This window comes from Hyla sarda, chromosome 4 (genome assembly GCF_029499605.1).
Source record: "Hyla sarda isolate aHylSar1 chromosome 4, aHylSar1.hap1, whole genome shotgun sequence".
Classification (NCBI taxonomy): Eukaryota; Metazoa; Chordata; class Amphibia; order Anura; family Hylidae; genus Hyla; species Hyla sarda.
In genome coordinates this window covers 77,277,269-77,303,751 of record NC_079192.1, presented here as the reverse complement: position 1 = coordinate 77,303,751, position 26,483 = coordinate 77,277,269, and the positions used below count along the sequence as shown (strand labels likewise).

The following is a 26,483-nucleotide window of genomic DNA, read 5'->3' as shown; positions in this document are numbered from 1 at the left end:
GGGGGCAAGTGGGCTTGTACATCAAAATCAAAATGTATACTACCTAATGTTAGTTGTGAAAAGTGTGTTGAGATGCGGCAGACAAACGTATAATGTGTGGTCAGGTGTTGCTTACATTTATTTATTGATCAAAAATGTTATCCTATAGAATAAATGTACTAACTAGATAAAACCAATATCCCTAACTAAAAGACTTGTTCTTCTTCGGATTAAGAATACTGCTGAGGCATAAACACTGGCACCATGAGACAATAGATACAGTATATTAATGCTGCCTCAGTGGTATTTTATAGGCTCACTAGCCTGTGCAGATGCCATTCATACCCACATTCCTACAGTAGTGGCGGTATACACTGATCTATTGGCCATCCTGACCTATACACAGAACTACAATAAGAATTTACACTACTCATGGCTTCTCTATGTATAGCTATGATAAAGCTATAGCTCTAATTTAACTTTGTATACTCCATTGAATAAATACAAATACTTCTGGAGATGAGAAAGAGACCTGGGGACAAGAATAGGCCCCATGACTTTTAGTCCCCCTAGTGATATAATGACGATGCCACCCAATGTGCTGCAATAACATTTTTAGCCAAAGTCTGTGCTGCCATAACAATGGAAGCCACAGTCACTACATTGTATAATTTCCAGTGAATGGCTATAATATTTATTCATAAAGCTTGAATATAAGCCATTCAAAACTAACACACCAATTGATTAATAATGCCACAGAGCCCCAAGATAACATTATAAATGAGGGGAAATTAGGGCACCCCCCAATGTTGACAGTTGGGACTACAATTGCTGGCCCAGGCCCTGTATAACTATATACCATATAGTATCGGTATTGGAATACAATAGTATGACTGAATGTACAGTACAATGCAGTGTTTATCAACCAGGGCGTCTCCAGCTGTTACAAAACTACAACTCCCAGCATGCCTGGACAGCTAAAGGTTTTGCAACAGCTGGAGGCACCCTGGTTGGGAAACACTGCATTGTACTGTACATTGAGCAACTCTGTCATACTGTTGTCTTCCAATATCATATCAAAGTAACATTATATAGCATTGGTCTCCAACCTGCGGACCTCCAGATGTTGCAAAACTACAACTCCCAGCATGCCTGGACAGCTAAAGGTTTTGCAACAGCTGGAGGCACCCTGGTTGGGAAACACTGCATTGTACTGTACATTGAGCAACTCTGTCATACTGTTGTCTTCCAATATCATATCAAAGTAACATTATATAGCAGTGGTCTCCAACCTGCGGACCTCCAGATGTTGCAAAACTACAACTCCCAGCATGCCCGGACAGCCAAAGGCTGTCCGGGCATGCTGCGAGTTGTAGTTTTGCAACATCTGAAGGTCCGCAGGTTGGAAAAAACTGTTATATAGGACTTAGGCCAACAATGTAAGTCCTGGCTGTCAACATTGGGGGTGCTCTCAGTTCCCCTTAATAATAATGCCAGCTACAGAACCCCAAGATAACATTATGAATAAGTGTAAGGGTACGTTCACACATGCTTATTTTTGCTGCAGATCTGCTACAGATTTGCTGCTGCAGATTTTTGCTGGCCATGGACTTCAATGTGTAGCAAACTCTGCAGCAGATAATATGCACAAGTGAACATACCCTAAGGGCTCATTCACACTAGCGGACTTTGCTGCGGATTTTCAGCTGCTTATATTCTACAGCTTTTTTTCTGATGCTACTTTTTGCTGGTAAGTCAATAAGAAAATAAAGTAGCAGAAAATAAGCAGCAGATCAGCTGCGGAAAATCTGCACAAAAATACACTCATGTGAACGAGCCCTAAGACAATAAAACATTATGCAGTTTCCTATATGCCTAAAAAAAAATTAAAAATAAATGCAAACTGCAACAAATCTCTTTTTCCAACGCTCACCAGACTATACCAATTTGTCTAGCACTCACCCATCCCTTTCATGGCTTTTCGCAGTTTCTGGACATCTTCCGCTGCGTTGAAGTTTGGGTAAGGTTTAATGGTTCCCTTAGTACCGACCTGCAAATTAGTACATGTGAGACAATGACCAAAAACAACCAACGTAACATGAAAAGGTGGCAGAACCGATGTCACACATTTGCGTGCTACAGAAGTATAGCCCCAAGACATGACATAATGTTTTCACAGTTTCAGAAAGCCAGATAAGTAAGTTACCGTATACGAAATGTTTCTTTTTCAGTACAAATTAGATTCTTACATCTCTGCACCTCAAATTGACTGAGGAAATCCTGGTTAGAACAAGTTCAGTCTCAAACATTGCTTTGTTTATTCTCGTGAGTTCAGAAAGAGGACTGGGAGACCAGGCTGTAACTCTATAAGGCCACCCTACATTTTAGACAGGTGTCTGCCAAACCAATGGCAGCCATGTAATGTGTATGGGGGTCTCTTAACTCTCCCCTGACAGATGATGCCAGCAAAGAGAAGGATCAGCCTAGTAGTAGTTCTGCAACAGCTAGAGGCACCCTGGTTGGGAATTACTGCCTAAAGACATGGTTCAGGACCCAAATGGGAATATGAAGGGTTTTCTCATTTAAAAAATATAAAAATAAAACCAGTGGCTCTAATACATAGATGGACTGGGTGTATGAGTGCGATATGTACTGAATGGCCAGGATTTCAGAATCAGAACCCACTTCAATATTAAAAAGGGGTTGTCTTGAGGAGAAGGTATTTTTAAAGCCTTGGCGTTTCTTTCCTTTGGCATTATTTTTTTTTTTACTTGTTATTACCGTGTAGAAACCTAGCCTCATACACATAGCAGGGTCATGGAGCTGCAGGCACTCTGTAGCATTGGGTTATGAAGATCAATGGGGGAGATTTATCAAAACCTGTGCAGAGGAAAAGTTGACCAGTTGCCCATAGCAACCAATCAGATCGCTTCTTTCATTTTGCAGAGGCCTTTTCAAAAATGAAAGTAGTGATCTGATTGGTTGCTATGGGCAACTGGTCAACTTTCCCTCTGCCCAGGTTTTGATAAATCTGCCCCAATATCCCTAGAAGCAATGGCCGACATTTATCATTGCCTTTAGACTGGTTTTTGTGTCTAGAAAAGGCACAAAAAAGGCACAAGCAGGGTCTATTTGCGCCTTTTGGTTTACACATGATATGGAAGGGTTTTATCAACTGCGCCTTTTTGTGAAAAGGTGCAAAAAAGGCGCAAAGCCACTGAAAAGTCTCTAAAAACAACACCAGCTCAGACTTAGCTTAGCTTTTTAGTGTATGCGAAGAGAGAAATTGCCGAAAATGTGACCTGCACAAAATGTATCAAATGCTCTGCGACCACTTAATAAATGTGGTGCTCCTACACATTACCAGCATACAAAAAAATAAAAATAGTGTAAAAAAAAAAAATGCTTCACTTATACCTACAAAAATAAATGCCAGCCAAGGTGTATGGAATAAGAAGCATCCAGAGTGGGCTGTATAGACTGTGCGATCGGTGTCACATTACAGCTCATACAACTAAGTTTAACTTTGCTATACAGTACAGTGACCCCTCGACCTACGATGGCCCCGACATACGATCATTTCAACATGTGATGGCCTCTCAGAGGCCATCGCATGTTGAACGCAGCATCAACATACAATGCTTTTTTATGTCTGGGCCATCGCATAAACGGCTATCCGGCAGCGTTGACTGCTTCAGCTGCCGCCAGATAGCCTTTACGGTGCCCCGTGAGCTCCGGTGATGTCTCTTACCTGTCCTTGGGGCTCCGGCGCGTCCTCTTCGGGATCCTCTGCATCGTCGGAGCTCTCCAACGTCGTCATCACGTCGCTGCGCACGCCGTCCCGCCATCCAATAGGAGCAGCGTGCGCAACGACGTGATGGCGGAGACGGAGAGCGCGGATGCCGGGGAAGAAGAGGCCTTAACGGAGCGTCGGGGACACGGCGACAGCGATGGATGGCGAAATCCCGGGCAGCGGTGACGGTCTGGAGCGGCGGAGACAAGCGAGTACAACTTCCTCTAACAGTGGTCTACAACCTGCGGACCTCCAGATGTTGCAAAACTACAACACCCAGCATGCCCGGACAGCCGTTTGCTGTCCGGGCATGCTGCGTGTTGTAGTTTTGCAACAACTGGAGGTCCGCAGGTTGTAGACCACTGTCCTATAATTTACATTGCACGGATCCCTCAACATACGATGGTTTCAACAAACGATGGTCCGTTTGGAACGGATTACCATCATATGTTGAGGGACCACAGTACATTTCTATAAAGCAGTCCAGTGTCCTATGTGGACATACAGAAGCTCACAGCATCACCAATACCGGATAAACTGCGGTTGCCATCTCACATCACCAGCATTAGTTTTCCTTGGGGATTCCCAGTTTGTTTTTGCTTTGAATAATTAGGAATCCCCCTGGTTCTCAGTCATAAGATCCCCAGTGCCCAGAATCTTGTGCTACATAACAGACAAGACGTCTCACTTATCACTATACCCAACTCCTATTTGGATGGAATAGAGTGGGTATGTTTTTCAGTCTCCATTAACTGGAAAAATAGGCATGTTCAATGTAAATTTAGATCAGGTTCCGTGTTTTATATAGTGGGTGTTACGCCGAGCGCTCCGGGTCCCTGCTCCTCCCCGAAGCGCTCGCGGCGTTTCTCTCCCTGCAGCGCCCCGGTCAGACCCGCTGACCGGGAGCGCTGCACTGACATTGCCGGCGGGGATGCGATTCGCATAGCGGGACGCGCCCACCCGCGAATCGCATCCCAAGTCACTTACCTGTCCCGGTCCCCGACTGTCATGCACTGGCGCGCGCGGCTCCGCTCTCTAGGGCCCGCGCGCGCCAGCTCTCTGAGATTTAAAGGGCCAGTGCACCAATGATGGTGCCTGGCCCAATCACCCTGATTACCTTGCACCTGTTCCATGCCCTACTTATACCTCACTTCCCCTGCACTCCCTTGCCGGATCTTGTTGCCTTGTGCCTTGAGAAAGCTACTCTGTGTTACCTCTACTGTGTTCCAGACCTCCTGCTATTCCACCATTGACTACGAACCTTGCCGCCTGTCCCGACCTTCTGCTACGTCTGACCTTGCTCTTGTCTACTCCCTTGTACCGCGCTTATCCCAGCAGTCAGAGAGGTTGAGCCGTTGCCGGTAAATACGACCTGGTTGCTACCGCCGCTGCAAGACCATCCCGCTTTGCGGCGGGCTCTGGTGAATACCAGTAGCAACTTAGAACCGGTCCACCGACACGGTCCACGCCAATCCCTCTCTGGCACAGAGGATCCACCTCCAGCCTGCCGAATCGTGACAGTGGGTGAAAGAAGTACTGAACAGGTCACTATTTTTCCATATTTCCAGAGGTGCTATTGACATGAAAGTTTCATCAGATGTTGGCAACAACCCAAGTAATTCATACAAACAAACCAAAAACAAATAAGCTCAGAAATTAAGTTATAATAATGTGAAATGACACAGGTAGAAAGCATTGAACACATGAAGAAAGGGAGGTGCAAAAAGGCATGGGAAGCCAAGCCCCGTCATGCAAGTTAATATCAGCTGGTTCAGTCCCAATTGATTGCCTACAAAGAGGTTTAATTGCCAAGGTGTAGTTTTGCAACGCTTATATGTTGTACATCTTGGCAAAACAATCGTTTTTTCTAATATACTTCTTAAAAAAAAAAAAAAAAAAATCATATTTAAAACCCATCACTAGGGGTAGCCATACCTTTTGGGACACCGATGATTCCCACAGCAGTATGGGGGTGTCCAAGGGTCATGGACACAAATGGCTGAGACAAGGCTACAGGAGGAACACAGCCTGCAACAACACTGCTGTAACACAGAGTTTTACCAAACATGTGCCTCCAGCTGTTGCAAAACTACAACTCCAAGCATGCCTGGACAGTCAAAGGATGTCTGGGCATGCTGGGAGTTGTAGTTTTGCAAAAGCTGTAGGCAGAGTGAGGGAGGGAGGGGGGGGGGGGGGGGGGGGGGGGAGAAGTCATCCCAGTGCAGGCAAGAGATGGACACGCCCGATCCCTTTGACAAGATGTAGAAAGACATTGAGCAGCTGTAATATGCTATTTTTTGTGTGAAATATAGGTGATAGAAACAAAAATTACATGTACATGATCAGGATGAGATACTGAGTAACAGATTTACAGAACGTTTTACAGAAACAGCATTTAGTGAGAAAAACCGTGACGTGTTCAGTGCTTGTTTTCCCTGCCGTATATGCCTATATGTGTGTATTGCTGCACTAAAGCCATGTCCAGAATCTTTCAACACAATCTGGTGAATGATAGCAGTAAACAGTGACTGGTCTCGTCTCACTAACAATATTTTAATGGGAGCTACTTGACTACCCACGGATGTTTCCACATAGAGCAGGGCTTTCCAAACAGTGTGTCCCCAGCTGTTGCAGAACTACAACTCCCAGCATACCCGGACAGCCAGAGATCAGCAATCAATTCTTCCCTAATCGACTAATGTACACTACTCAAAAAAATAAAGGGAACACTAAGATAACTTATCCTAGACCTGAATGAATGAACTAATCGTATGAAATACTTTTGTCTTTACATAGTTGAATGCGCTGACAACAAAAATCACACAAAAATTATCAATGGAAATCAAATTTATCAACCCATGGAGGTCTGGATATGGAGTCACACTCAAAATCTAAGTGGAAAACCACACTACAGGCTGATCCAACTTTATGTAATGTCCTTAAAACAAGTCAAAATGAGGCTCAGTAGTGTGTGTGTGGCCTCCACGTGCCCGTATGACCTCCCTACAACACCTGGGCATGCTCCTGATGAGGGATGTCCTCCAAGACCTGGACTAAAGTATCCGCCAACTCCTGGACAGTCTGTGGTGCAATGTGGCGTTGGTGAATGGAGCGAGACATGATGTCCCAGATGTGCTCAATCGGATTCAGGTCTGGGGAATGGGCGGGCCAGTCCACAGCATCAATGCCTTCCTCTTCCTGGAACTGCTGACACACTCCAGCCACATGAGGTCTAGCATTGTCTTGCATTAGGAGGAACCCAGGGCCAACCACACCAGCATATGGTCTCACAAGGGGTCTGAGGATGTCATCTCGGTACCTAATGGCAGTCAGGCTACCTCCGGCAAGCACATGGAGGGCTGTGCGGCCCCCCCAAAGAAATACCACCCACACCATTACGGACTCACCGCCAGTGTGATCCTGCTTTCATCTGTGAAGATCAGAGGGTGCCAGTGCCGAATTTGCTAATCTTCGTGTTCTCTGGCAAATGGCAAACGTCCTGCACGGTGTTAGGCTGTAAGCACAATCCCCACCTGTGGACGTCGGGCCCTCATAGAGTCTGTTTCTGACCATTTGAGTGGACACATGCGGTGCTCCTCCTTGCAGAGGTAGCGGTCCTGCTGCTGGGTTGTTGCCCTCCTACAGCCTTATCCACATCTCCTGATGTACTGGCCTGTCTCCTGGTAGTACCTCCATGCTCTGGACACTACGCTGACAGACACAGAAAACCTTCTTGCCACAGATCGCATTGATGTGCCATCCTGGATGAGCTGCACTACCTGAGCCACTTGTGTGGGTTGTAGACTCCGTCTCATGCTACCACTAGAGTGACAGCACCGCCAGCATTAAAAAGTGACCAAAACATCAGCCAGGAAGCATAGGAACTGAGAAGTGGTCTGTGATCACCACCTGCAGAACCCCTCCTTTATTTGGGGTGTCATGCTAATTGCCTATAATTTCCACCTGTTGTCTGTCCCATTTGCACAACAGCATGTGAAATTGATTGTCAATCAGTGTTTCTTCCTGAGTGGACAGTGGGATTTCACAGAAGTGTCACTGACTTGGAGTTACGTTGTGTAGTTTAAGTGTTCACTTTATATTTTTTGAGCAGTGTAAAAAGAGTCTTAAAGGCAGAATACATCTGTAGTATTTTCCTTTTTTCACACACATTACAATATTAAAAAGAAATGTTTTTCACATAGGACAGCAACTTGGATAGTTTTTTTTTTTTTTTTTTTTTTTTTTGCCTTATCACTTTAAAATAAAGCTCAATTTTTTTTAAATCCACATCAAATTTGAAAACACTTTGCTTTAATTATCTTATATTTGTTTTCATGATATAATGTGTTATTCTCTGTTCAAAGAAAGATAAATTCAAAATGTTTCTGCATTGAAGCTACCAGAGACAGCAATGCATTATGGGAGCTGAGACGCCTGCCTGTGAAGTGCAGATAAACTACATACAGACTCCAAGAAGCTCCAATTTGATATGAATGGTGAAGATAACACTATATACTGTAGCTCAAAATCAATCTATACATATATAAAACTCAACATATATGTGTGTATACCGTATATGTCTATATGATGTTTCAGAACTACTTGGAAGGATTACGTAGCATATGTTTCTTATATTTCAAAGTAGAGTTTAGGAATGTCCTGATATCTCTGCAGCCTTAGAGTAACACTGTCAAGAGATGTACCCGAAGTCCCATGCAAGTCTATAGGACTTCTGATACATCTCCTGATTGTGTCACTCTCAGGCTGCGGAGATTGCCTGGGAGTTTCAAACTTCCTGCCACCCACCATATGTCATGGTAAAGTATGATTTAACTGTCTGGCAGGCAGGTGCAGAAAATAGTAAGTGCGGGGCAGGGAGAGGGCATAGCAGCACAGCTGCAGTGAGAAGTGTGGGAAGGACGAGCAGCTTATTACTAATGGGGTTTAAGAGATTGGGAAAGCTGGGTTGCATGGTCTCCTAAAGAGCTCCAATATAGCTATCCAACACACAGGTAGGAAGACCTGGAACTCTACTAGTTCGGGATAAGCAAGTAAAAGAACTCATAAGAGCTTTCTATGTAGCTTTCTATTTTATCTTAGTGAGAGCGTCACTTCAACCCAATGAAGGTTATGACTATAAATGAGCCTGTGGTGATCATTGGAAGATTCAATGAAAGGTGATTTGTTCTAGCAGGTGGAAGCAATGCTCTGCAAAATTCATTTACAGCCGATGTAATAAAGATATTGATCTGACAACATACGGAAGGGATACATGGGGAATACTTACTGCGGCCATGATTTCCCCCTAATGGCACTCCACAGAAGATTAGACAGATGTCAGCTGTAATAAAAGGAGATAAGAAATATATTACAAAGAGGAAACAGGAGGTTTAAATCCACAACTGATCAGCTAAAAGAATAAAGAGCAAGAAAAAGATATCAGCCTGCAATGTCACATACTCCATGGTTACCCAGCTATCCATTATCACTACACATCTAGACCTATGCCATTGTATTTATACAAAACCAGTCTCCATATTGTGAAAGAGGCATCATTGCCAATGTTTAGGTTGTATACATATAAAGAATACTGCTTAGGCCCCTTTCATACTATAAATTATTCCGTTTTAAAGACCCCTTGTAATGTTCCCTTCTGAAAACCCTCGAAATCGTCCGTTAAACGGCTATTACAAAATCCCATTATAGTCTATGGGATTTTTACATTATCCGTTTTAACCCTTCATAGCCAGTTATTAATAATGGACGTTATTTTGTGACAGGAGAAAGTAACGGGAGAAATAGTGCATGTATCATTTCTCCCGTTACTTCTCTCATCACAAAATAACGTCCATTATTAATAATGGGCTATGACGGGTTGAAAAATGTAAAAATCCCATAGACTATAATGGGATTTTGTAAAGGACGTTTAACAGCAGTTTTTTTAATGGTTTTATTAACAGGTCATTATAGCGGATCTTTAAAACGGACATTTCTATAGTGTGAAAGCAGCCTTAGATATAAAACTCTGCTAGACAAGTCCTCCTGTGTGGGGGGGGCAAAGATAAGAGGGAACCGATCACCATGAAAATGTAGTCAAACCTACCTATGGTATGTTATTGGGCAGACTGATATATAGCTTTGTGGGAAGCTATATACAGCTCTAATGTATAGTTTATTGATTATAATCCCTGCTCATACTAGGAATCCAGTGCATTATGCCAATCAGCATTTCATTGTATGAGCCTGCATACAGACATAGGAGTCCAGTGTGCGATCACATTCGCTAAGACAGGATTGATTATTTCAATCTGTGGTGTCCCGGTACTGGACTTGCTCCTGTACCTTAGTCGTGGGTCCCCATAGTCAGAGTTCCTCTGTGCTGATAGGGCTCTCTTAGTGGGTTAACCCCTAGTCGCCTCCTAATGTCATTAAAACTGTAGATATTTAATATATTTTATTATAGTGTAATCAATGTACAGGACCTTAGGTCATGTTATGCTAAGGTTAAGGACTTTTGGGTCATGTGATGTACCATAATGCTTTGTACTAGGACTGACAGGTTTGGGGAACCAATAAGCTTTGATCCTGCCCCTTCAGTATATAAGGGTGCTGTATCCAATAATCGCTCTCTTCTCTTTTGCTCCTGCTCTCTTTCCCTTGGGATCGCCAAGTAAGCAGATCTGTTATCGCAGTGACAAGACAATCTAGGCCTGAAGCCTACCACTTCAGCACCTTGTTAAACCGTGAGTTAATCCAACTCCATCCTACGTGACAACTGAACCGAAAAATAACCCTAAATTCAGTGGAACAGCGTACAAAAGGAATCAAAGCTTATTTCCTACAAAGTCCCAGCCAACCTGTGAGGAGCCTAAATCCCGGTCCTCTTGTACAGACTGTTAATTGCATCTTGCATAAAATATGCAGTAAAGTTATTTCAAGTTTATTACAATTCCGGTTGTGGAAAATCCTTTATTCCTCCCTATCGCTCTTGGGAAGGGTGGCGGTAGGACAGATATAGCTAGAGGAAGCCCTCACCCTGGCGTCACGACAATCAAGAGTTAATCCTATACCCAGCAACACTCCATTGCAACACCCCTGTTCATTCCTTCATTCCCCCACACACCACATAGCAATAAGTTATCTGAGAAACTAGGATTTAAAAAGGTAGGCAGGCAATGTCAAAAGCAGCAGGGAATGCTATAAGAATGTTTGGATGTATATGGAGGGGTATTGGCAGTAGAGAAGGAAGTGCTCATGGGTGTATAAAGGGAGGTATTAGCAGTAGAGAGGGAAGTGATCATTGGTGTACACCAGTGTTTCCCAACCAGGGTGCCTCCAGCTGTTGCAAAACTACAACTCCCAGCAGACCGGGAGTTGTAGTTTTGCAACAGCTGAAGGCACACTGGTTGGAAAACACTGGTGCATAGGGAGAGGCATTAGCAGTAGAGAGGGAAGTGCTCATGGGTGTATAGGGAGAGGTATTAGAAGTAGAGAAGGAAGTGCTCATTGGTGTATGGGGAGAGGCATTGGCAGTAGAGAGGGAAGTGCTCATGGGTGTATAGGGAGAGGTATTAGAAGTAGAGAAGGAAGTGCTCATTGGTGTATGGGTAGAGGCATTGGCAGTAGAGAGGGAAGTGCTCATGGGTTTATAGAGAGGTATTAGCAGTAGAGAGGGAAGAGCTTATGCCATTGTGCAGAACACTGCTGAGACCTCACTTGGAGTATTGTGCACAGGACTAGATACCAAATCTCCAGAAGGTTATAGATACATTGAAGTTAGAAGAAGAGATACTAAACTAGTACATGGATTGTAGGATAAAAAAAAAAAAAAAATTACCAAGAAAGGTGAAAAGGAGGAGAGCATATTTAAAAGAAGAAAAAATCACCACAAGAGAACAAAGTTTTAAATTGGAGGGGCAAAAGGTTTATGCAGTAATATCAGGAAGTATTTCTTTACTGAGAGAGTAGTGGATGCATGGAATAGCCTTCCTGCAGAAGTGGTCGCTTCAAATACAGTGAAGGAGTTTAAACATGCATGGGATAGGCAAAATGCTATCATTCATATAAGATAGGGCCAGGGACTATTGATAGGATTCAGATTATTGGTCAGACTACTTGGGCCGAATGGTTCTTATCTGCCGACACATTCTATGTTATACATAATCTTTTACCATTAAACTATACATCAATCTGCTTAGCTCCTCCTGTTCTATTTCATGCTAGTTGAACATGATGGGTTCCCTGTAGAGCACAACTTGCATAAAGTCAGTACATGCTTGTAGGAGATTCCCCTCTACATGCCCCAATAGAGTAGAAGAACCAGAGTTGTACAGTTAGTACAGGAATACAGCGAGGGTGGGTTAAAGGGGGCACACCGGTGAGAGTGTTTGCAAGAACCAAAAACAAGTTATGTTTGTTCATCTGGACATAGTAGAGGGCGTATTTCTGTGTTGTAGGAAATGTTCCTGTAGTTTTCCAAACGGAGATTTGACAGTATAATGCAGATATTTCTGTTATGACATAAGATCCGCACACATTCTGTCCCGTGGCTTCCATTGACCTTCATCCTCCACAGCCAGTTACAGTAAAATTCTGATCATCAACATTATAGGAAACGAACAAGTAATGTAACAGATGGTATGCTGACCCCACAGGGTTAAAGAAGATCATTTAAATAAAATACTTAGACACCAATTTGCATCACAAATCTCCCAAAAATAACATTTTTCTCTCATCTTCCCTATTTGTTTAGTGCATTGCATGCCCCCATAGACGCTCACTATACACCAAGAACATAAACTTCCTGACTCATTTTCAGGGATGCAAATGCATTTTACACTAATCCTGGAGCTTTTCTCTAAATTTGACTCATTTTTGTTTATCTTTATCTGTTTATTTACTGTGGCTAATAATTTGCCAAGATCAGTTCCTTCCTCTACACCTGTCCATAGGGCCTCAGTCAGTGTCTCCTGTTGTCCCTTAGTTTACAAAAGACTTAGATTTCAGATTGGCTCAGACTTACATAACATAAAGACAACACTTTTTGTAGGGTATTTTGCATGTTCAGAATATTTTCCAACAAGTTCAAGTGTTTCTGTCAGTGTTGTCCTGATATTGACACTAGAGATGAGCGAACTTACAGTAAATTAGATTCGTCACGAACTTCTCGGCTCGGCAGTTGATAACTTATCCTGCATAAATTAGTTCAGCTTTCAGGTGCTCTGGTGGGCTGGAAAAGGTGGATACAGTCCTAGGAAAGAGTCTTCTAGGACTGTATCCACCTTTTTCAGCCCACGGGAGCACCTGAAAGCTGAACTAATTTATGCAGGATAAGTCATCAACTGCCGAGCCGAGAAGTTTGTGACGAATCAAATTTACTGTAAGTTCGCCCATCTCTAATTGACACCAATAAAGCAGCTCAGAAACCTTAAAAGGGTGCACATGCTTTGTTTGTTTTATGTCCAAAGAAATTTTCTAAGGTTTTTCCTCCAATTTTAGTGTAAAGTGTCTCATAATTGTGCAACTGGACACAGGGAGGTGCACATCAAAAACCAACCAAATGCTCTAAACAACAAGTCGACAAGCAAATTAAATAGAAAGCAAAACCCTAATGCTTAGTGATTTTAAAAACCCAACAATCTTGGTAAATATGGGCCAATATGGGAGACGTTTTCTAAATATTTGGGAATATTAGTTGCGATAAATGTTTAACCTAAAAAGTTATGTATAAATATGAAATTATTAAAAAAAAGACTATACATTAGATGACAAATTTTCTGTTGTGCCAATCAATAAATTGGGTTGGCCAAAAATGATTAAAAAAAATAAAATAAATAATAATATAATATATACACACACACACACATTATTATTATTATTATTTTTTTTTAAAGTCGAGAAGAATCAGTGAAAGGGTCTGTAGACTTTCTATAGTATGATACAAGCAGATCATACACGTAGCTTTTGAGTAAACCAGAAGTACAGTAAACCCGAAACTCCAGGACCCAATGAAAGATATGTTCTGTAACTAGGCACTTCACCTACCAAGGACTAGGGACTTCTTTAAAAATGCTCTCTCAGACACCAGATCCCTGATGTTACGGCAATCTATGAATATATATCCAATGCAGAGACGTAGAAAAATGGAGCACTCACCCGGGCTTTTGCTAGAGAAAACTTCTTTAGTGCATCAAAGAAATCTTCGCGTTCTCGTGGAGTGCGGGAGAGCGGACAGGAACAGGGGGGTGGGGAAGTGGGATGGGCGACGGTCCGTTATCGCGCAGACAGCGCTTCGTCAGGCCCCTGACGGGGGCCTGACGAAGCGCTGTCTGCGCGATAACGGACCGTCGCCCATCCCACTTCCCCACTCCCCTGTTCCTGTCCGCTCTCCACGAGAACGCAAAGATTTCTTTGATGCAATAAAGAAGTTTTCTCTAGCAAAAGCCCGGGTGAGTGCTCCATTTTTTTCTACATTGGAGATATATATATATATATATATATATATATATCTTACCTTTATATGTGAGCACCGGAATGGTCTAACAGCTGCAGGAGTTTGATTAATATTCCCAAAGATGAGGTAACAGTGCCGGGTAGTCTTAGTGTTGGACTGATTTGATTGCAACTTAATGAATGTTGCCACACACACACACACACACCATATCTATACCACATAATTGACCCCATTAAACCCTATGTATTCATGGGACACTATTATTAGCACATGTAAATGTATCACTAAAATACTTGTAGGGAGATACAGGTAGCATTTGTCATTGATGTCCCTACCAGAGCTAAATCCCAAGAGTATATATTTACAAGGCAGAAAATTGTATGATAAAAAACTAGAATAAGCAAATGGAAAAGCTCCCTGGTGGCAGCAGCAGGCAGGACACAGACCTCTATCTGTAATTTACATCTGGTAATATTTCCAACTCCAGCAATAATCCTCCGCTGTGGTAAAGAACATCTGGAGAGATGCAAGGATTTAGTCAAAAAAGTCACGTTTTATTTTGTGATAGATCTCTCCTGTACATTCAATTTAGTGAACATCTACTTGTATTTCATTGACTATTTATACAGAAATTCCATAGAATCAGAGCCACACCTTACACAAGCAAAAGTATTGGGAAGTAGAAGGGAAATAAAATTCTTAGATGTTCAATGAATCTTGTGTATCATTTTTTCTTGGATATGAGAATTTAACCTATTTTGGTAGATTTCATTAGGTACATATTTCTCCACTTGACTTAATTCTTTCTCAGGTAGTGGATTAGATACTTTAGTACTAAGAACCTTATTCCATTGATAGCATAAACGTAACTAATAGATAACATTGGACATGATATTAGTCCTGTATGCCACATCCTATTTGAATTACTGACCTATACCATTGATAATTTGATTGTAAAGTGTTGATGGTACTCCTTGAGAATTGTTAGTGATCATTTTCCTCTTTTCATTTGTTTTTCTGTTATTAAAAAAAAAAAATATCCCAGATGTTGCTTTACAAGGCCATTTACAGAATACAGGCCACCCTCAAAGAAGCCTTTCAAGTCTGTCTTTCTGCAAACCTCTAAGTTCAGTCACATTCATGGGCACTATCTGGTAGTACATCTGAACCTTAGTAACCTAAACTAGCTGCAATCTGGAAGAAGCAACCATGTTTTTTTTTGCTTGGCTATGTAAATTGTGACATGAGATTTATATTCTATTTCAAACTTGCCAAACTTTCTCATACAAGGAGAGGTAGAAAGATGGGTCATTGACATTATGTCCAACCTGAGATCATTCACCAACCCTGAACTGGAGAATGAACAGATCTCTATTCTCCACCCATCTGGCAGAGCTACAGGCATTCCATGAATATCAGGATAAATATATTTTCCTAAGATTAGGAGACGGATAACGCAAGCATGCCTATGGCCAAATGTTCTTAATACCCAAGATCACACATCCCTGTTATTTGAAAAATCTTTTAATATATCATAGAGACACATGAAAAGTTTTGGTTGGGGGGGGGGGGGGGGTCTATTAATTGTAAGGCTAGGTTCACAACAGCATTCAGTGCTCATGGAGCTCAATTCGTTGACACAACACACCAAAAAAAAAAAAAAAAAAATTCCTGATTTTTAAGGAATTCTTTTGCAAATTATGGTGGAAAATAAGTATTTGGTCAATAACAAAAGCTCATCTCAATACTTTGTTATATACCCTTTGTTGGCAATGACAGAGGTCAAATGTTTTCTGTAAGTCTTCACAATGTTTTCACACACTGTTGCTGGCATTTTGGCCCTTCCCTCCATGCAGATCTCCTCTAGAGCAGTGATGTTTTGGGGCAGTCACTGGGCAACACGGACTTTCAACTCCCTCCAAAGGTTTTCTATGGGGTTGAGATCTGGAGACTGGCTAGACCACTCCAGGACCTTGAAATGCTTCTTACAAAGCCACTCCTTCATTGCCCGGGCGGTGCGCATTGTCATGCTGAAAGACCCAGCCCTGTTCCATCTTCAATGCCCTTCCTCATGGAAGGAGGTTTCCACTCAAAATCTCATGATACATGGCCCAAATTCATTCTTTCCTTTACACGGATCAGTCGGCCTGGTCCCTTTGCTGAAAAACAGCCCCAAAGCATGATGTTTCCACCTCCATGCTTCACAGTAGGTAAGGTGTTTTTTGGATGCAACTCAGCATTCTTTCTCCTCTAAACACAATGAGATTTTACCAAAGAGTTTTACTTTGGTTTCATCTGACCATATGACATTCACCCAATCCTCTTCTGCATCATCCAAATGTACTGGCTTAAGCAGGGGGACACGTCTGGCACTGCATGATTTGAGTCCCTGGCAGCGTAGTGTATTACTGATGGTAGCCTTTGTTACTTGCTCCCAGCTCTCTGCTGGTCATTCACTAGGTCCCCCTGTGTGGTTCTGGGATTTTTTTTGCTCACCATTCTTGTGATCTTGTATGTTTTCCATTTTCTAATAATTGCTCCCACAGTTTATTTCTTCACACCAAGTTGCTTGCCTTTGGCAGATTCAGTCTTCCCAGCCTGGTGCAGGTCTACAATTTTGTTTCTGGCGTCCTTTGACAGCTCTTTGGTCTTGGCCATAGTGGAGTTTGGAGTGTGACTGACTGAGGTTGTGGAAGGGTGTATTTTATACTGATAATAAGTTCAAACAGGTGCCATTAATACAGGTAATGAGTGGAGGACAGAGGAGACACTTAAAGGGGTACTCCGGTGTAAAACTTATTTTTTATTTTTTTATTTTTTTTAAGTCAACTGGTGCCAGAAAGTTTAACAGATTTGTAAATTACTTCTATTAAAAAATTCTTAATTCTTCCAGTACTTATGAGCTGCTGAATACTACAGAGGAAATTCTTTTCTTTTTGGAACACAAAGCTCTCTGGTGACATCATGACCACAGTGCTCTCTGCTGACATCTCTGTCCATAGTAGGAGAAAATCCCCATAGCAAACATATGCTGCTCTGGACAGTTCCTAAAATGGACAGAGATGTCAGCAGAGAGCACTGTGTTCCAAAGAGAAAAGAATTTCCTCTGTAGTATTCAGCAGCTAATAAGTACTGGAAGGATTAAGATTTTTTAATAGAAGTAATTTACAAATCTGTTTAACTTTCTGGCACCAGTTGATTAAGAGAGAGAGAAAAAAAAAAAGTTTTCCACTGGAGTACCCCTAGTTACAGGTCTGTGCGAGCCAGAAATCTTGCTTGTTTGTAGGTGACCAAATACTTATTTTCCACCATAATTTGCAAATAAATACTTTAAAAAAAAAAAAGTTCTCATTATGTCTCTCATAGCTGAGGTATAACCTATGATGAAAATTACAGGCCTCATCTTTTTTAAGTGGGAGAACTTGCACCATTGGAGGCCGACTATTTTTTTCCCCACTGTAGCAGTCGTTTCTATACTGTGCCCCTCCAGATTTGGCAAAACTACAACTCCTGGCTGTTAAGCATTCCGGGAGTTGTAATTTTCCCAACATCTGAAGGGCCACAATTTGGAGAGCACTGCTATATAGCCATATTCCATAAACATGTATACACCTCGATCTACACACAACTGTCAATATGTATAATAAGTGATACCGCTGGGTTAAACAACATAGCAGTATTATTCATTTCCACTTATTACGTAACACCCAACAGGTTAGATTTATAGGACATCCTGAAGAGAACACACCTCTGCCATTTTCAGAAGAGCTTAAAATGATACTATCAACTTTGCCTTAGGAAATCCTTAAAATGTGACCTGCGGGGGATAAAGGGACTAGAGTAGAGTGAACAGTGTAATACAGTACTAACAACCCATTGATTAACATGGATTAGGGGTTTGTACCGACAGTAAAGTAAAGGGGATCTGTAAGTTAAATATGCTGTTCTATGTAAGGGTAACATATTACAGCTACAGGTTTATAGTAGTCAAATTGTATCCTCCGGCCAATAGAAGCGCTGAAAGCGGTAATATGCTTTTCCTTTACAGAAGAGTATGATCAGCTGATATATCTGCTTTGAGTGCATTGTCTCTTGGGATCAATCCAAACTGGATGATAGGAACCCTCAGAGAGGAGGGAAGGAACCGTGTCAAAGGAACCCACAAACTGGGTGAAATGAACCCACAAACCGGGTGGAAGGGCTTAAATATCATTATAAATCAAAAAACCTATATGTGCTGTACTCTATGGGGGAGATTTATCAAAACCTGTCCAGAAGAAAAGTTGCTGAGTTGCCCATAGCAACCAATCAGATTACTTCTTTCATTTTTAACAAGGCCTTGTTATGGACAACTTTAACTCTGCACTCCCTTTTTTTTAAATCAACTGGTGCCAGAAAGTTAAAACAGATTTGTAAATTACTTCTATTTAAAAATCTTAATCCTTCCAGTACTTATCAGCTGCTATTTGTTCCAGGGAAGTTCATTTCCTTTTGAATTTCCTTTCTGTCTGACCACAGTGCTCTCTGTTGACACTGTCTCTGTCCATTTTAGGAATTGTCCGGAGCAGGAGAAATTTGCTATAGGGATTTGCTCCTACTCTGGACAGTTCCTGATACAGACAGGTGTCAGAAGAGAGCACTGCAGACAGAAAGGAAATTCAAAAAGAAAAGAACTTCCTCTGGAACAAACAGCAGCTGATAAGTACTGGAAGGATTAAGATATCTAAATAGAAGTAATTTACAAATCTGTGTAATTTTCTGTCACAAGTTGATTTAAAAAAAAAAAATTTCAGTGGAGTACCCCTTTAAGGGTGGTTCAGGTCAAGAAAAAGTTTAAGACTAAGAATGTATAGTAGTCTGTAAAAGATGAAGTTCCAATGTTAAATGTGACCAAACATCATAATCCAGTAGAACTAGAAAATCAACTGAATTACTGGAGTGGTACTTCCAGTTCATGGGAGAAAGAGTATAAAGTTCACCTGAAGCATACTGGGGGTGGCGGGATTTATCATTGCTTTCTTTAGAACGCGAGTTTTACACTTCTCCTCCCTTATGGATCCACTTCTGACTTTGGCTCAAGAACTGCAGTGACAGTTTTCCAAAAACTGGCCGGAAAAAAACCAAGTGGAAACTTAGCCTTAAAGTCATTTATTATTTATTTTTTTTGTTTTGCATGCGTGCATTATATTTATCATGCTATTTCAGGGGGGGGGGGGGGGGGGATTTGACAAATTTGTAGTAAAAAATAGCAAATTTCTTCAGAATGCTATTTTAGAGGATTCTTCCTCTCTGCAATGTTTTGCGCAAAGTGTGCGACTTTTTGAAAGTGCTTCCCAAAGCCAGTTTTCTTAGCTAGGTCTGGGCTGGTGGTGTTTCGCAGTGTTTTGGAGGGCTTTGTGACTTTCTGTGCAACATTTTGCCCTTGAAATTTATTACCACTGCACAGAAAATTTTACTGACTTTAGAAAGGTTGTTTGCAGGTTTTTTCTTACTGCAAAAAGCTGTGTGATAGCCTGGGGGATGTAGGGCATGGGGAGCGTAGCTGTGCGGTAATTAAAGGGTGCTTATTAACCCTTGCTTTTCGTGATGCCAGGGTGGGGGCTCCTCAGTAACGCTTGTCCTACCGCCACCCTTCCCAAGAGCGATAGGTAGGTAGAGAAGAATCGATTGTCCACAACCGGAGAGTTTTCTGAAACAGGATTAACTTTTACTGAAGAATTTCTGCAAGCTTCAATAACAGGACAGTCTCTAAGCATAACAACAGCTTTTCCTTGGAGATTGACAAAGGTTGGGACTTTAGCATTTAGAGTCTTTTAGTATTGTGCGCTGTTCCACTGGATTTAGGGGTTAGTTGCGGTCCAGCAGTCAAGCTAGCATTAGCGGGGATTTAGATTAGAACTCATGGTTTTGGTTCAGCTGAGGTTGGCAGGTTTTTAGGCCTAGCGTGTCGTTGAAAGTTGCGCAGAACCGTCCTGTTAGTCCGGCATCCACAAGAGCAGCAACCCAAGAGAACAATAATTGGCTTCAGCTCCCTTATATGGGCAGGGGCTGGACTAGTGCTAATTGGTCCATACTGATGTCAATCACCGTTACAAAGGCTTGTGGGTAGAGATGAGCGAACTTACAGTAAATTCGATTCATCACGAACTTCTCTTGGCGGTTGCTGACTTTTCCTGCATAAATTAGTTCAGCTTTCCGGTGGGCTGGAAAAGGTGGATACAGTTCTAAAAAAAGAGTCTCCTAGGACTGTATCCACCTTTTCCAGCCCACGGGAGCACCTGAAAGCTTTACTAATTTATGCAGGAAAAGTCATCAACTGCCGAGCCGAGAAGTTTGTGACGAATCGAATTTACTGCAAGTTCACTCATCTCTACTTGTGGGTAACACGTGACCCAAGGACCTCCAAAAGGTCATCCAACATACCATAGAGTTTATTATTAACATGGTCACATGACCTAAGGTCCTGCAACGCTAAACAAGGTAAGTACTATACATTATTATAAAATATATATTATTAAATATATACAGGTATTAACATTAGAAAATTAGACTTGAGGAGAGGCGACTAGGGGATGTCCCACCTGAGGGATCCTACCTGAACGTAGTTACTCTGAATTTGGGGACCTCTACACTAGGTACGGTACTGGGACACCACAGGTGCAATAGAAGTGTGTTGGCCCACGTGTGACATTTCAAGTGCCCAGTATAGGTTAAAAAAAAAAAAAAGCTCAACCCCCACAAGTTTTCAGATCCATTCACTTCTTTGCCATGTTGTGGCCTTATGCTGAAATAAAAAGAAAAAAAAAGAAATTCCCCCCTCCCCCAATCATTCTACACCCGGTATCCCATTAAACATTTCTAAAATTCAAATTTCAAATTTATTGGAAATAAAAAACTAAAAGTTTGCATGGACATAAGTATTCAGACCCTTTGCTATGACACTCGAAATTTTGCTCTAGAAGCCAAAGCCAGAAGTGGGTCATAAAGGGAGCAAGTATAGAAGGACAAATTCTTATCTTAAATTCATTCCTGGTGTAAAAACTGCACCACAAAACAAGTGGGCACCCTCATAATACGTAAGAAAATGAACATCATATGACCCATGAATTTTACATAGTGTCACACCTATCCTTGTTGATAAATCTGCACTGGAGTTTGTATTGCCATATAGCAGTGATCTCCAAACTGTGGGCCTCCAGCTGTTGCAAGACTACAACTCCCAGCATGCCCGGACAGCCATGCTGAGAGTTGTAGTTTTGCAACAGCTGGAGGCACTCTGGTTGGGAAACATTGCTCTATACAGCCAAAGGCTGTCCGGGCATGCTGGGAGATCACTGTTTGGAGATCACTGTTTTATAGTATTTAGGAAAAAACAGTGAATGATACTCCTGTATTCTAGGTGACAGTAACAGTGTAGCAGTGAACCAGGAGAGTCTATTCTAGCGGGGTTTTCAATAGTATCAGTGTCCCTGTGTAAACCCAATAAAGAAGGCATGTGACAAAGGCTTAGACTGTCTTCACACTGAGGAATCTCCGAAAATAATTTCTACCGGAGATCCCGCTAGGACCCCACAGACTGCATTGCCACCCTCAGAGACAGCAATGCATTTCTGAGCGGATCTTTCGGCGGACCAACTCAAAAATGTATTCCCGTCGATAAGGACGGCTATGCAGTCCATGCGGTCCTAGTGCCGCTGGCGGTATCTCAGGCGAAAATTATTTAGTGTGAACCCAGCCTTAAAGGGGGTACTCCGGTGGAAAACATTATTATTATTTTTTTTTTCAATCAACTGGTGCCAGAATTTGTAAATTACTTCTATTAAAAAAAAATCTTAAAGGGGTACTCCCCTGGAAAAGATTATTTTTTATCAACTGGTGCCAGAAAGTTAAACAGATTTGTAAATTACTTCTATTTAAAAATCTTAATCCTTCCAGTACTTATCAGCTGCAATATGTTCCACAGGAAGTCATTTTCTTTTTTAATTTCCTTTCTGTCTGACCACAGTGCTCTCTGCTGACACCTCTGTCTGTATCAGGAGAGGTTTGCTATGGGGATTTACTCCTACCCTGGACAATTCCTAAATGGACAGAGGTGTCAGCAGAGAGCACTGTGGTCAGACAGAAAAGAAATTCAAAAAAGGAAAGAACTTTCTCTGTATTATACAGCAGCTGATAAGTACTGGAAAGATTAAGATTTTTTTTAGTCATTTACAAATCTTACAATGCAAAAAGGCCAAGAAAGGAGAGGGCACACTAAAGCGTTACTGCACCTGAATCGGGAATACTGCGTGACATCAGTGGCCTGTAATGAGTCTCCTGCGGGGTGTACACTACGAGAGACGTGAAGTATCAATAAATATAACAACAAAGGCAAGTACGTGCACTCACCGCTCAACGGAGACTGTTCAGCATCCGGTCCATGGAAAGGCTGGATCACAGCATCGGTGCAGGTAAGTGGGCGCTCGGAGGCTAAGCCAGCTGTTTCACACGTATAAGCGTGCTTTTTCTGGCCCCAAGAAGCACGCTTACACGTGTGAAACAGCTGGCTTAGCCTCCGAGCGCCCACTTACCTGCACCGATGCTGTGATCCAGCCTTTGCGTAGACCGGACCCCCATGCTGAACAGTCTCCATTGAGCGGTGAGTGCCTTTGTTGTTATATTCATTTACAAATCTGTTTAACTTTTTGGCACCTTTTGATAAAAACTTTTTGATAAAAAAAATAAAAAAAATAAAATAAAAATCCACAGGCGTGCCCCTTTAATATTACATTTCAAAGCCATGGAGGCAACTAATGAAGTGTAACAAACAAAGGCTGTGTTCACATCAGCAGAATACAAATGCTAGTTTTAGCCCAAGCACCATTATGCAAACTGACATTATATCACATATATGGCCAGAATAACCCATACATTAAAGGGGTATTCCAGGCCAAAACTTATATATCTCAACTGGCTCCGGAAAGTTAAACAGATTTGTAAATAACTTCTATAAAAAAAATCTTAATCCTTCCAATAGTTATTAGCTTCTGAAGTTGAGTTGTTGTTTTCTGTCTAACTGCTCTCTGATGACTCACGTCCCGGGAGCTGCGCAGTTCCTATGGAGATATACTCCCATCATGCACAACTCCCGGGACGTGAAATCATCATTGAGCAAATAGACAGAAAACTTCAGATGCTAATAACTATTGGAAGGATTAAGATTTTTTAATAGAGGTAATTTACAAATCTGTTTAACTTTCTGGAGCCAGTTGATATATATATAAATATATAAAAAGGTTTTGCCTGGAATATCCCTTTAATACCAAGGATGCGAAGATGCACCTGTATTACACTGTCATGTGGGTACAATGTCTATTAGAGATATTCCAGACGTCTAGTGCCCTCCCCACCTCAAAAAAAAAAAAAAAAAAAAAAAATTATAACAATCCATCCATTAATAGTACAGGACTCCGCCTCCTTGTGATCCGAACTACAGGTCATCTTGATGAGCCGATAGCTAAGTAACTATTTACAGTGCACACAGAGCTTATTGTGGATCTGGCCCTTACATACAGGGATTTCAACACATGACAGCAATGAACCTATTATACCAGCCTATCCCCACCCACTGCTGAGTGTACTGTCTGCCTCGGGGCGTTCTCCACGTATTATACTCAGACACACCTAACAATAGTAACACGTATATCATCTGTAAGGCGGCAATTCAATGACTGAATACAATGCCAGGAAGAGATCATAGATGGAGGACATGTATTAAGGAAAGACTGACTTCTTCTCTTTTCAGATCCATTCCTGGCTTTATTTCAACAATTGCAAGTAAAGAAGCCTCAGCGTGTGAACACAGCCTAAGAGTCTGGGGGGGGGGGGGGGAGGGGTAATCATAGTTACTGTATATAATAACCCATCTTGTTAATAGTTCAGGAATGCAATAAAAGTTGGGATTATCAAGAGCGAGCAAGAATAATCATGTAGCTGATAGTCTGGGTTCACACTGCAAAATCTCCCCCAGGGGGCGCTAGGAAAGCGCGGACTGCATTGCCATCCCCATAGACGGCAACGCATTGCTAAGTGGATCTTTCAGCAGATCCACTCAGAAAGGGGGGGGGGTCCCACAAACAAGGACATGGGGTAATATATGAACAACCAGTTACGCACCTTCAACACATTAGTGTGAATGCATCTTCCGCGAGACCCGTTCACACTGTGGAATTTCCGCGGCGGACAATTCCGCCGCCGAAATTGTTCCGCGCAAAGAAAGAACACATTCATTCTTTGCGCGGATTCCACGAGCACTGCATAGCCGTCAATGGTAACTTCATCGGCGGTCACCAGGCGGAATCTCCGCTCGCGGAATTCAGCGAGCGTAGACTCCGCAGTGTGAACGCACTCTTAAATCCTGAAAAAAAGGATCGCAACATAATTTGGGATTATCCAGGACTACAAAAACAAAGCCAATTTCTTTCAAAAACAGAACCACACCTGTCCTCAGGTTATATGCAGTATTACAACTTGGCTTTCATTCCGTTCAAAGGAACTGAACTTCAATCCCTAAGGACAGGTGAGGACAGGTGTGGTGCTGTTTTTTGAAGAAATTAGCTCTGTTTTTCTTTTCCTGGATAACCTCTTTAACTTTGTCCAGCACGTGTGAGGTTTGCAGTATGCAGTATGCTCACACTGCTTTAAAAGGGGTACTCCGGTGGAAAACATTAATTATTATTATTATTATTATTTTTTTTTTTTTAAATGAACTGGTGCCAGAAAGTTAAACAGATTTGGAAATTACTTCTATTAAAAAAATATTTACCCTTCCAGTACCTTTTAGCAGCTGTATGCTACAGAGGAAATGTATTTCTTTTTTAAATTTCTTTTTTGTGTTGTCCACAGTGCTCTCTGCTGACACCTGATGCCCGTATCAGGAACTGTCCAGAGCAGGAGAAAATCCCCATAGCAAACCTATGGTTCCTGACACGGACAGAGGTGTCAGCAGAGAGCACTGTGGACAAGACAAAAAAGAATTTCCTCTGTAGCATACAGCAATTAAAAAGTACTGAAAGGATTAAGATTTCTAAATAGAAGTAATTTACAAATCTGTTTAACTTTCTGGCACCAGTTCATTTTAAAAATAAATAAATAAAAAAGTTTTCTACCGGAGTACCCCTTTAATGGGAAACGCTGGCCAGCAGTCACGACATCAGCACTGACTTCTACGGAAATAAAAAGTGACAGAAGGGGGGGGGGGGGGCATGAGAGGACTGGAAAAGGCACAAAAGTTACATTGTGCGACTCAAGTAAAGTCACTAAACAATGAAGAAGAAGAAAAAAGGGAAGTACTTTTCAAAGTTGTGCATATTCCATTAAAACAGTATATTGGAAACAGTAATGGTGATGCAGAGCTGAGTTTGTCATGTCACATATTATACAATATCATGTATAAAACAGTGCTTCCCAACCAGGGTGCCTGCAGCTGTCGCAAAACTACAACACCCAGCATGCCCGGACAGCCTTCGGCTGTCCGGGCATGCTGGATGTTGTAGTTTTGCGACAGCTGCAGGCACCCTGGTTGGGAAGCATTGGTATAAATGAGAAAAAAAAAAACACACAAAATAAAGTTAGGGCCACTATGACACAATAGTATTTTTTTTTAGTATTTTGCATACAGGTTTCCATTATAGTTTCCCTATAGTGTAGGTTCCTCACTTGGTTCTGCTGTACAAAATACTGAGGTAAACACTGCTGTGTGAAAGTGGCCTAAGACATATCCACCTCTGCTACATCTGTAGAAATATTTGAAGAGAAGCTGCAGTACATATAACAAAGTATCCCAGTCCTGCTAACTATGTACCACACAGCTGTCATACCTCAGTGCTGCTGTGAGGGGACACACAAGCACCCCTGACTTACCTCAGAAGATTCCAGGCCCAGCACAGGAACTCTTCTCCGATGTACACTGTTTATAGTGAAAGCTGCCTGGCGGGGAGGTGACTGTTCTCCAGGCCTGGGTGTGGTGGAGTGTGACCCTCCTACTATAACAGTCCCTGTGGTATGAGGAAAAGAAGTCAGCATACAGTGCACAGCTTCCCTGCTAAGGCTGCATGCACACCACGTTTCTGCGGTTTCAAGTTTAAGGGTACATTCCCACACGGCGTATTTGCTGCTGCGTATTTTATTTTCTCTGTTGAAGTCAATGGGTAGGAAAATACGCAGCACCAAATACGCAGCAAATACGCAACAAAATACGCCGTGTGGGAACGTACCCTT

The 26,483-nt window shown here is 42.0% G+C and overlaps 1 protein-coding gene across 2 annotated transcripts in view; it reads right to left on the bottom strand.

The window, feature by feature from the left end:
* ANXA4 (annexin A4) overlaps positions 1-26,230 on the bottom strand; it is a 68,571-nt gene extending 42,341 nt beyond the window's left edge. Inside the window, exons 1-3 of one of the 2 annotated variants that reach the window (XM_056571436.1) lie at positions 26,127-26,230; positions 9,060-9,113; positions 1,942-2,029 (exon numbers count right to left, since the gene is read on the bottom strand). In XM_056571436.1, the coding sequence (XP_056427411.1) occupies positions 1,942-2,029; positions 9,060-9,068 (97 nt within the window). In that variant the 5' untranslated portion in view covers positions 9,069-9,113; positions 26,127-26,230. Of the gene's footprint in view, positions 1-1,941; positions 2,030-2,760; positions 2,887-9,059; positions 9,114-26,126 lie in introns of those variants that run through there. The other variant, XM_056571435.1, reaches the window with a different exon arrangement.
* Positions 26,231-26,483: the final 253 nt, after the last annotated feature.